Source organism: Mauremys reevesii, linkage group 9 (genome assembly GCF_016161935.1).
Source record: "Mauremys reevesii isolate NIE-2019 linkage group 9, ASM1616193v1, whole genome shotgun sequence".
NCBI lineage: Eukaryota > Metazoa > Chordata > Testudines > Geoemydidae > Mauremys > Mauremys reevesii.
The window spans coordinates 57,886,257-57,898,475 of NC_052631.1; the positions used below are offsets into that span (position 1 = coordinate 57,886,257).

The 12,219-nt window shown below is 45.6% G+C and overlaps 1 protein-coding gene across 2 annotated transcripts; it reads left to right on the forward strand.

Annotated features, from left to right (window-relative positions):
- Nucleotides 1-34: 34 nt before the first annotated feature.
- On the forward strand, nucleotides 35-11,242 carry BRCC3 (BRCA1/BRCA2-containing complex subunit 3). Of its 2 annotated transcripts, XM_039487662.1 has the most exons (8): nucleotides 35-158; nucleotides 1,238-1,357; nucleotides 2,728-2,815; nucleotides 5,096-5,184; nucleotides 6,255-6,310; nucleotides 6,816-6,947; nucleotides 7,737-7,780; nucleotides 10,148-11,242. In XM_039487662.1, the coding sequence occupies exons 1-8, from the start codon at nucleotides 54-56 to the stop codon at nucleotides 10,297-10,299; spliced, it is 786 nt and encodes a 261-aa protein (XP_039343596.1). In that variant the 5' UTR covers nucleotides 35-53; the 3' UTR covers nucleotides 10,300-11,242. The 2 variants fall into 2 exon arrangements, with proteins under 2 accessions (XP_039343596.1, XP_039343595.1); XM_039487661.1 differs by lacking the exon at nucleotides 7,737-7,780.
- The last annotated feature ends 977 nt before the right edge of the window (nucleotides 11,243-12,219 follow it).

Consider the following 12,219-nt stretch of genomic DNA (forward strand, 5'->3'; position numbering starts at 1 on the left):
CTTACGTGCGGCGTGACCCGCGCTTCCGGGGTGGGTGTGGTGGCGGTGCCAAGATGGCGGTGCAGGCTGTGCACCTGGAGGCGGATGCCTTCCTGGTCTGCCTCAACCACGCGCTGAGCACCGAGAAGGAGGAGGTCATGGGGCTGTGCATCGGGGAGGTACCGGCCGGGCCGCGGGCAAGCGGGCCCCAGAGCCCGGGCGCTGGGTGTGCAGGGGTGTCCCCCGCGGGTGCCTGGCCACCTCTGCTCCCCATAGGCGAGGGGCTGGGGGTGTCCCCCACCCCGGGGATGCCAGCCTGCCCCCCAAAATAGACTAGGGACTGGGTGTGTCCCCTACCCCGGGGAGACAGTTCCAGTGCCTCTGCTCTTGCTAGGGAGAAGGGCAGCCACTGCTAATGCGCCCTGGTAAACACTGGCTCTTTGGTGGGGGGGTGGCTGTAATTTATTGGTTGGGGGACAACATGGACTTGTTAGTGGGGGATGACCCAATGCTAACTGATATATTGTGTATCTTCTGAGTGCAGCATTGACTAGTGTTTGCTTGAGAGCACTAGCATTAATTTGGGGGTGGGGGATGTGCAGAGTCTAGCCAATAAGAGACCATTTCTTCATGTTCCAAGTCAAAGCATCAGGTGAGTGGCCTGCGGGAAAGGGCATGGCTGTGTGTTTTGACTTGATAAGTAGGTTTAGTTTTTGAGCGAGTGGGTGTTGGGTAGGCTTTTCATGCCCTGATTGACCCTAAAAGCGAAATATGCAAAAAAGCATGTAATTAAGTTATATCTTTACACAAAAATAAACTTGCTAAATTCTATCTTCATGGGTGAACCTGATCCTCAGGGAACTGAAGAAATAATAGTAATGACCAAAGCTGGCATAGTTTAGACATGTTCTGCATAAGCATTTCTTGCACAGCTCTGGTAATATGTGCCTCACTCTTGCTCTGGAGCCTACAGCTGGCTACTCTTGTCTTGGCTGTCTTTTCAGTAGTCAGCCACTTGTGCCAATTCAGCTGTGAGATTTTTGTGACACCCTAAACTCGTAGCTTCAAGAATTTTAAATTCCTGGTTTCAGAAGTGAAAACCTAGAATAAGTAACCCACTGAAAAACCTATCACTCTGTTTTAAGAGTTCTAAGCTGGAAAGCATGCTTTTTTAGTAAAGATGTGATAGCAGCACTGTCATTGAGAAGTTGGTTCGCTGAGAGAGATGAGTGATTCTTGCTCCCTCATTTATTATTAGGTCGACACCAGCAGAATTGTTCATATTCATTCTGTGATTATCCTGCGCCGTTCAGATAAGAGGAAGGATCGAGTGGAGATTTCTCCGGAGCAGCTTTCAGCTGCTTCTACTGAAGCAGAGATATCCTTTTACAGAGACTGTAGCCAGAAAGGGCTGTGTTCAGTAGGAAGTTTTATCAACAAGGTTTCTAGACCTCAAACCTGTTTGGTTTCAGTACCACCCTTGATTTATTGTAGTTAATATAAAGATGCCTACCATCTTTTCACATACTCTGCCTGAGAGGCAGTGCTATAGCTCTCCACTGCTGCAGTCTCTTTCCACACTTTTTGAATGATGTGATGGAACCATATTGTAATTACCCATTGTTCTTGATCACTTGGTTTTGTCATAAATATATATATTCAATGCTACAGTTTTTAATATGTGTGGAGAAGAACATAGAAGATAAGGCTTGGAAGAGATCTCAGGAGGTCATGTAGTCCAACCCCCTGCTCAAAGGAAGACCAACTTCAACTAAATCGTCCCAGCCAGGGCTTTGTCAAGCTGTGCCTTAAAAACCTCTAAGGATGGCGATTCCACCACCTCCCTAGGTAACCCATTCCAGTGCTTCACCACCCTCCTAGTGAAATAGTTTTTTCTAATATCCAGCCTAGACCTCCCCCACTGCAACTTGAGACCACTATTCCTTGTTCTGTCATCTGCCACCACTGAGAACAGCCTAGCTCCATCCTCTTTGGAACCCCCCTTCAGGCCGCTATCAAATCCCCCCTCACACTTCTCCAGACTAAATAAGCCCAGTTCCCTCAGCCTCTCCTCGTAAATCATGTGTCTCAGCCCCCTAATAATTTTTGTGGCCCTCTGCTGGACTCTCTCCAATTTGTTCACATCCTTTCTGTAGTGGGGAGCCCAAAACTGGATACAGTACTCTAGATGAAGCCTCACCAGTGCCAAATAGAGGAGAGAATGTTTAGACTAATGCCCAAAGTATTATAACTAATCCCTGGAGTTTTCGTTTAATATTGCCTTTGTATTTTGAAGAGAGCTCACCTTTCACTTTTAGAATTGGCAAATGCAGCAAGAAGACTTTGTGGAAATGAAAGGTTAATAGGTTTGTGTTTTCAGGTTTGGTGTATTTGAAAACTCCCCCAGTAGAAAAGCCCTTTTTACATGTAATCTTTGTAATGGCAAGAGTCCAATTCTTTGGGTAGCTTACTAGCATTTGTTGTCATATATTTCTATGTACAAATGCACATTGCTTCTGTTCAAGGAAGTGTTACATCTGTGAGGATGAGGTTGTCCATTGGTGGCTATGAGGAAGATAGTTTCAGCACACACCGTTGCCTGTCATTCTTCCCTTTAATGTACTAAAATCAAATTAACCCTTGAGGGCCATGTTTGGATTCTGCCCCGTGGTGGTTATTTAACTTGCACAAGGGGCATATAGTCTCTTCTGCTCTATCACTGTTTTGAAAGTACCTTGACTGACACACAGATTGGCTGAGATTACAGGACGTCCCATGAGGGTTGTGGGCTGGTATCATTCTCATCCACACATAACTGTCTGGCCGTCTCATGTGGGTAAGGAGTATCTCAGCCCAGAGCTTCATATGGATATGTGCTTCATTGTCCAATTTTTTTTGTTAAAGTGATACTGTTGAAGTTTTTAATCGCACATCCCTACATTCAAATTATCGAAAATGGGAAGTCCTCTGGATTCCTAAAGTAGGCAAAGTCTGTTTCTAGGTCTTCTTCAAGACAGGAAGTTCAGAGCTGCAGTCAGAAACACAAGGAACAGAAGGAGATACTCAAAGCTCTTTGGATGTCTTTATTTTTTCTAGTTGTACAGTTATGAACACCTCAGGAATGGAGGTTGTTCATAAATCTGAAATGTTCATAACTCTGAACAAATGTTTATGGTTCTTTCAGAAGTTTTTACAACTGAACATTGACTTAATATAGCTTTGAAACAGTACTATGCAGAAGAAATATGCTGCTTTCCCTTTATCTTTTTTTAGTAGTTTACATTTAACACAATACTGTACTGTATTTGCTTTTTTATTTTATTTTTGTGCGTGGGGGGAGGAGGGAGGGGCTCTGCTACTGCCACTGCCTGGTTGCGTATTTCCAGTTCCAAATGAAGTGTGTGGTTGACTGGTCAGTTTGTAACTCTGTTGTTCCTAACTCTGAGGTTCTACTGTACATGGATGTGTATGCTATAACAAGAGAACAATACTTCTTCAAAAGAGCTGTTGAAATCTGATTGGGTGTCTGGTAACTGCTTTGATCTGACTGTCTGGATACATGTTATACTCCTGGGGGAATTCTGTGCTACTGCACGTGTGCATAATTAATGAGCCATGCATATTTTTAATTTTCGGCAGAAGCTTTTTTCTGCACAAAAATGTTGCTGCATTTCCTCCTTTTGCCCACCAGAGGGCACTGTGGTGATAGAATGCAGCCGCAGCAGCTCCCAGCTATCTAGGGCAGAGAAAGAGCCTGCTTTCTTCGCAGCACCTGTCGGCCCAGGTCAGGAGACAAGGGCTATGGGGAGACAGACAGCATGAGGTGCTGGAGGGGTCAGACAGGGCTCATAAGGGCTAGTTGGGGAGGAGAGACTGGGGCAGAGGCTGAATGGGAATGGAGGCATGGGAGGAGGGAGGTGCAGAGCCACATGGTGATGGGAGAAGAGGTGCAGAGCTACATAGGGACAGAGGGTGGCTGAGTGGGGGCACAGAGACTCATGGGGATGGGGGGGGTGCAGGGACACACAGAGATGGGGTGGTTGAGTGAGGGCACAGACACGTGGGGACAGGGTGGGGGTATAGAGCCACATAGGGATAGGGATGGCTTGGTGGGGGCACAGAGACGCATGGAGATGGGGGAGGGTGTGCAGGGCCACATGAGGATGGAGGGGAGTGGGTGTCTGAGGGGCGGGTGGAGGTACATGTGGACAAGAGGTGCAAGGGTAGATAGGGGTGCAGGAACACATGGGGATGAGGCAGATGTGCCTGACTGAATGGGAGCGGGTAGGGGTCAGCCAGGGTCTGCATGGGGGGAAGCTCCCTAACAATCCTTCCCCGACCTCCCCAAAAAACCTCTTCCATATTTTACCCACCCATACCCAACAATCCTCCAAGTTCACACCCAGGCTCCTTCCCAGCAATTTACTTCCCTTTCCCTCAGCTCCTTCATTATCCCTGACTCCCACAGGCCTTTGCATCGCTTCTGAGGGGTGTGGTAAATACTTCTCTGTATTGTAGTTTAAATGAATTATTACTCAGAATTCTGTATTAATATGCCTAGTAAGGAATCTGTTTATCAAAAAACATTTCCTGAATCGTTTTTGTTGTCTGTATTGTTACAGACATTCTTGCTGACAGGTATTTTGAAATAAATAACCAAAAATAATTGAAACTGGTGTGATTATATTGTGTTGTTTTGACAAATAAAATGTGCAGAATTGTGCAGAATTTTTAGTTTTGTTGCAGCATTTTTAATTTTTTGGCACAGAATTCCCCCAGGGGTAATGTTATCAGGCTGACTTTTTACTTCATTATTTCATATTGCATTTTTTATAATAGGATTTTAAAGATAGAACATTAGCATTTTAGCCTTGTTTTGTGTTAGATCGTTACTGGAAACTTTTAAATATTCCTTTAAAGCTGGCTATTTTTTTGGACCTGGAGAGGTATTCTTTTAAAACACGCCCCTCCCCCCCCCCAAATCATTTCACTAGAATGAAAATAAAGAGTGGTATCTGGAAAGGTGGCAAGTCTTTGCCTGGTGCTTCAGGTGACGGGCACAGTCCTTCACTGCTTAGCAGCAGCCTGTTTATTTTGTTTTCATTCACACCTGCAGATGTGCGCACTCAAGCCATGTATCAGATGATGGACCAGGGCTTTGTGGGGCTCATCTTCTCCTGTTTCATTGAGGACAAAAACACAAAGGTAGGCAACTTGCAAATGGAGAGAAACCTTTCATATGCCAGTTTGAAGTTTCAGCTTTGATGCAGAGGTGAAGTCTTGCGTTTAACCCTGAATGGTATCTGAAATTAGGGTTCACTTTGGAGCTGGGTCAGGGGCCTGCTGGAATGTAATCAATATAAATGCAGCACAGATGTGAATTAATCTCCAGGCTGGTTTTGTCACAAATATATTCAATGCTACAGTTGAATGTGGTTAGAAAAAATGCTCTGGAGGAAGCAAACTTGTGTTTAGCTCCAATTTATAATTGGCAAATGTAGCAAGAAAACTTGATGGGAAACGATAGGTTAATAGATTTGTGTTTTCAGGGTTCATGCATTTGAAAATTCCCCCAGTAGAATTCTGCAGCCTATAGATTGTTTCATAGCTCTGCTGGTGTTTGAACTCTGGGACCAGACAGAATGGGTATGGTGTGCTTGTGTGTGCATCAAAAAGTAACTTACTGCACTACAATAACACATTCCATTCAGTATAGATTTTTTTTTGTCCTGTCTTTCAGGCCTATGTCTAATTAGTTCAGAGTGTTTTGTCTAACATCATTGTCCCCTGTGAGAGGCTAACAGTTGGGGTGAACTAGGAATGAAATGTTGCCTTCGACCAGGTTTTCCAGGTTTTTGTTGGTTTAATCGGATGGTTCTGATTTAAGAGTTTCCATATGATAGTTAATATAGTCTGTAGTGCAGGAGGTCAGGACCCTTCAGGGTGTCACGAGGTTATTACATGGAGGGGTCCCGAACTGTCAGCCTCCACCCCAAACCCCACTTTGCCTCCAGCATTTATAATGGTGTTAAATATATAAAAAAGTGTTTTTAATTTATTCAGATGCTTGCTATGTGAAAGGGGTCACCAGTACAAAAGTTTGAGAACCACTGCTGTAGTGAGTGTCTCAGTATTTGCTTATTAAGATTTTTTCTCTCCTCCTCCCTCAAAGTGGTACATTTGAACCCCCCAGGGAAAGTATTATTTGCAAGTTTGGATTTCAGGTGAGCTCTCATTGCCCATAGTCTGATGTTTATCTCTGCTGATTCTTTTAGACAGGCCGGATACTCTACACCTGTTTCCAGTCAATTCAGGCTCAGAAGAGCTCAGAGTAAGTACTGTCTGAAAAGATTCTTAACATTCATCTCACAGGAGAGAAATGATCAGTTTCTTCTGTCTCCTTTTAATTGTCAGCTTTTCTGGGTAACTTTAATGAGTAGTACTATTATTGTTTGATCATCTGAACGTAGAACTAAATGTTGTGTTAATCCCAGTAATTATGGATGCTTAAAGGAGGTCTCATTTCCTGCTTGAAAGTGGACAAATTTCTAAAGGGGAATCTAAGCCATAGGAGCCTTAGTGTTCATACACTTATCAGGGGGTGTCGCCAATTCTGACTTCCTAGCTACTGTTTTTACCCAGTTTAGGAATGGAAAAAATGAGTTCCATTACAAACTGCTTCTCGTCTGTCAGTCAGCATGAGCAAGCCTGCCCGGCAGCAAAACTATGGTGATGTCACTGTTGGGCAAGCCATTACTGCTGTATGGAATATAGGACTGTGTAAAGCAGCAGACCACAAAGGCAGGGGCAGTAACTTGCACATGATCATCTTGCAGGTATGAGAGGATTGAAATTCCTATTCATGTTGTTCCCCATGACACCATTGGCAAAGTGTGCCTGGAATCGGCGGTGGAGCTGCCCAAGATCTTGTGCCAGGAGGAGCAAGATGCATACAGGAGAATTCACAGGTAGGGGGAGTCAGGGTCCCACAGCACCAGAGGGTCTAGTTGATGACAATAGCTTTTAAGGTTAATGTACTTGACCCTCATAGTCCTTTATCCTGAGCAGAGCACAAGTGTAGAAAGAAATAAAGGGTTAGCTACACCTAGTATCATGAGGGGCCTTGAAGCTAGCTCTCAGTCCTAAAGTTCTGCTCTTTACCCTATGCATTTGTATGTCTGGCTAATGATGCCTGCTCCCTGAGGTGCCTCTGCAGGGGCACTAGTTTCAAAAAATTATTCCAAAGTTTTCATCTGTAAGCCTGATAAGACTGCAACTCCTTGCTTAGTGGAATGTATCTCAGGCCCCACTCCTAGAGATGGAGAGGCTACAGCTAGCAGCTCTTCTTCTAGCCTAGAAAAGGGTAAGGAGCCTGCATAGTATGACAGTGATGCTGATACTAAGGCAACTGCATGATCCTCTCATGATCATGGTTATCCAAGTGTGATAGGAGTGAAAATGATTGATCAGAAGGGAAGGTATTTGAGAAATAAGACCAAATGCTAGTAGGATTAACACCCTCCTGTCATAAGCCTCTGTCTGTGGAGTTCGGCATGGAGAATGCATGATGCTCATTATAATACATGGTTTGATGTGGTGTAATCAATGCAGTGGAACTCCCATTAAGTAAGGGTTAGTAGTTCCAAAGTGCCTGTGGTTTTACACTCTTGTAGGTGGCTGTCTTCAGTAATTCAGGTTCACCTCATATTCAGTTCATGGCTGTCTTGTCACCAGCTGTGTTCTGTTCTTTCCCTTAGCCTCACCCATCTAGACTCTGTAACCAAGATTCACAATGGCTCAGGTAAGGGTTCCTCTTCTGGGAATAAGGATGCTGGACTGTGAGTTGAAATATGAGTCACCTTGTGGTCTTGAAAAATGGTCATTTTGGGTCTGTCTGTAGAGGGCAGTAGACCACAATGTGTATCACCATGGATTGTAACCATGTGTCCACTTGGAGATGTTCAGCATTGAGCCAACCTGTGAACAGATTACTTCACCCAAGTTTAGCGCTATGTTTTGATCTTGCCATGTGGTTTGTCTTGCTCCACAGCTTGGCTGACATTCAAACTTGTCCGTTCTTATACTGGGGGCTAGGGAAGTTCAGTATTGAATCAAATTATTCGTTACATTTCTGGTGTTTGAAGGGGTGGGCTAAATCACAAATGGAATGAACTGGGTGGCCTCCTTCAGTTTATCCATTTGGTTTTAAACCGTTATAAAATTCGACTTGATGTTGGAACAGCACAGGGTACTGTAGTATGGATGCATCTTAAAGATTACTCCTGGGGGAATTCATTGCCCCTGCAGATTTATGTGCTTCCCCTCAGAAAAATGACATTCTGATGGGGAACATAAGGGGAAGCAAAGGGAAGCAGCAAGAGCGGTCATGAGCCCCTCTCCAGCAGTGCAGGTGCATTGTTTCGGGGGCCCGGAGCAACTGGTGGAGAGGTAAATCACTGCTGAGCCTCAGGCCTCCTTCTCTACCCCCCCCCCCTTCTGCTGAGCCCCAATCACCTTCACCTGGACCTCCCTGCAGAGTCCCATTGCTCTTATACATGGAAGCCCCTATTGATCCCTGTGCATCCAGATCCTCCCTGCATCTGGCCCCCACACTGAGCTGCCCGCACCCAGAATGCCCCACACAGAACCCGATCACCTGACACTAAGTCTCTTCAGGACTGAGCCTGCCTGCCCATACCTGATGTGCGTGGTGCAGAGGGGAGGGCCCCGGGATGTTTCTGGGTCAGACCCAGCCCTTGCGCTGTGTCAGGGTTGGGTGCAGCCTCACCACTGAGTCCGTACCCATTGGTGGGTGGGGGAGAGGAAGGGGCGGCAGGGAGATCTCCCACCTCCATGTAGCCAGTGTTCTGTGCTCCAGGATAGCAGTGGGGAGCCTCCATATTTATTTATTGACAAATTTTGCAGAATTTTCAAATACTGGGTGCAGAACTTTTATTTTTTTTGGTGCAGAATTTCCTCAGGGGTAATCTTAGAGCTGTGTTGGTCCAGAATTGAAATCAGGGTAAAGGGGACCAATCCATATTCCTGCGAACACCTTCTGGTGCTTCCATATGTGAGTTACACCAGCGTAGACTTCTGTGTGGTCACACATCACTGAGGGGAAATAGGTCTCTTCAGTTCCATAGCATTTAACTCTGATCTTCATAGGGTGGAGTGGTGTTCTACCACAAGAGTGGCCAATGTCATGTCTAACTTTCAGTGTAAAATATGTTTTCATTATATAAGATACTCTTTCCCCTATTGACCATGAGTAAGACTACGTTTTAGTCACAGGTATTTGTAATAAAAGTCATGGACAGGTCACGCGCAGTAAACAAAAATTCACAGCCTGCAACCGGTCCATGAGTTGTACTATATACCCCTGACTAAATCTTGGGGAGGGGGTTGGCCCGGGAGTGCCACAGGTGCTGGGGGGAGGGGGTGGCAGCAGCCTGAGGGGGCAGGATCCCGCCGGTGCTGGGAGGGTGGTTGGTGGGGCTGGCAGGCTCCCTACCCAGCTCCGTGCCTCCCCAGAAGCAGTGACATCCCTCAGTTCTGGTGGAGGTATGGCCAGGCAGCTCTGCACGCTGCCTCCCCCTGAGCACCGGTTCCATGGCTCCACAGCTCCTATTAGAACTGCAGGGGTGGTACCTGCAGGCAGAGGCAGTGCTGTGCACAGAGCCCCCTGGCTGCGCCTCCCCCCTAGGAGCCAAAGGATGTCACCGCTTCTGGGGAGCCCCCCTGAAGTAAGCGCGCCTGGAGCCTTCACCCCGTCCTGCACCCCAGCCCTGAGCTCCGCACCCAAACTCCTGCTGCTATTGGTGGGGGAGTGTTGGTTTGCTGCAGAAGTCACGGAATCCGTGACCTCTGTGACAAACTCGCAGCCTTAACTATGAAAAACAATCAGTCTACACTAGGCTTGTTTACATGTCATTTTTTTATTGTATGTCCCCAAAGGGAATCTAAAACTCAGGTTTAAATAATTTTTATAAGTATTCTCCCCTCCTCCCCTTCGGACTGGTAGCTGTTGTTTAACCCTTTCCTGTGAGGATCCATGATGTCTCAATGTGAAATACTGTTGTGAAACCTTTCTACTTAAGCTTTGCAATTCTGCAGCCTGGTGAGAGATTCTTCCTTCTGCGCTAACATGTTGTTTTGTGTCTTCCAGTGTTCACCAAGAATCTCTGCAGCCAAATGTCTGCTATCAGTGGTCCCCTCCTGCAGTGGCTGGAGGACAGACTGGAGCAGAACAAACAGCGGGTGCAGGAACTGCAGCGGGAGAAAGAGGAGCTCATGGAAGAACTAGCTGCCCTGGAGTGAAGAGGAAACCCCAGACACTTTTCTTTTCTTTTTTTTTAAGTCAGTAGGATTGGACAGGAGTGACATGTGGCTGATGTGTGATCTGTCTTGCCTTTCTGTGAAGATGCTACTTGTTCCTCTCATCTCGCTTCATGTGACAGCTCTAAGAACGCTTCCACAAGATGACCAAGGGCTCACATCTGTCTCCAGCTAGATGGGAAAGCCTTGTGCTGCCTATGTGAAAAGTCCACTTGGAGTGCACAAAGGAGCAATCCAGCAGCACCCTAACTAGGGTAATTCAGCAGCACGCTCTTGGGAAGAGACCATAGCTCTAGGAGGGGGATACCTAGTGAATTTATTTGGTTCCCCTCTCCCCTGTTGTTCAACACAAATCTTTTTCCCTTTTATATATATTGCTGGGAGCCTGGAACCAGAGTATCATGGGTGGGGTAATAGCTGCACTTCTACAGTGATCATCACATCTCTGTTGTAGCAAATAAATCAAGCAACTCGCTAGTCATGGTCAGAGAAGGGGGTAGGGTGGGGCCGTTATGCCCTTGACACTGCCAATTTTGCCTCCTTTTGGTAGCTCCAGTTGACAGGTAGTGGCTTGATGTCTACTAACTTTCTGGATTACTGATTGCCTACTCTTGCACATGTGCTAGGGGTGGGGTAGATGCGGCCAAGATGAAGGGGGCTTAAGGTTTATGCCTTCTGTATTTCAAACCAAATAAAGAAATCCAAAGTGAGGGAAGTCTGACCGTGGAAATGAGTTGGATGCTGCACCAAACACCATGTGAGTACTGCAGTTTGAGTGTTCGGTTTCCTTCAGCGTCTCTCACTGAGCTGCTACCCACTGTTGAACTGAACTGGACTGGATGGGTGACATTGTTTTACAGAGAGGAGTATGTGAGGGGAGAATAGCTGTGACAGATAATGAAAACTTTTCCTTCCTGTGTCCTGAGCTCCATTGCAAAGGTTTATTTGCAGTAGTTATTTTCAACTTCAGTGTTAAATTACCCTTCACATTTTCCTCCTCAGTGGGTTTTCAAGCAGGGTTTACCATCCGCCACCAGCTGCATAAATATCTACCGTTACTGAGGGGAAGCCTGTATCAAGGGCTCTTGCGTATTCCAGAGTGATGTGGAGACCACCTGCATATTTAAAAGCTTTCTGTTAAAACTCCATGTACTTCAGTTTTTTAAATTGAAGCCATTAGCTGCTCAGAAAAAATGGTATTCACATTTCAAAAAACATAGAACTGCACATAATACAGGGGCCCTCCTGCCGCATATAGCACTCTATAGCATGCCTATAATTTATCTTGCCACTTTGGGCGGCCCATTAATTAAACTGTAGTCAGTTTAAAAAAACAGGTTAAAGGTATTCTTACAATTAAAAGCTACTGCTGTAATTAGTGAGGTTAATGCATTGGAACAACACTCTGATGGCAATAGGCTGAAGTCATATAGGACTTGTCTATGCTGAGGAAAAATTCTAATCTATTTTAAAATCAGTTCAAATAAATTGACTTTAAAACTTGTTAGAACTGCAGCATAGACCCAGTAGAAGACAGCCTGACTTTTTACTTGGGCCAGTTTAATAAAAATGCCTCAGGCCACCTTTTTCTGTTTGTACAATGCCTAGTGCAGTAGGAATCCTTGACTGGGGCTGGTAGGCATTACTGTGCTATAAATAAACTGCCAGAAACAGTCTGCACTGTGGTTCTAACCAGTTTCAAAATTGGCTTAGGTGAATTGGTTTTAGAACTTTCCCCAGCCTAGATATACCTCAAAACGGTGGGAGCACCTTGGGACTGGAGCCACAGTGCTGGGCCACTCAGGTTTAGACATGGCATTGTTTATTTTATAAAGAAAAAATTGGTTTTGGTGATTTTTCTAGCACAGCTTTAGAATCTCATTAAAATGTGGTTTAAGCTTT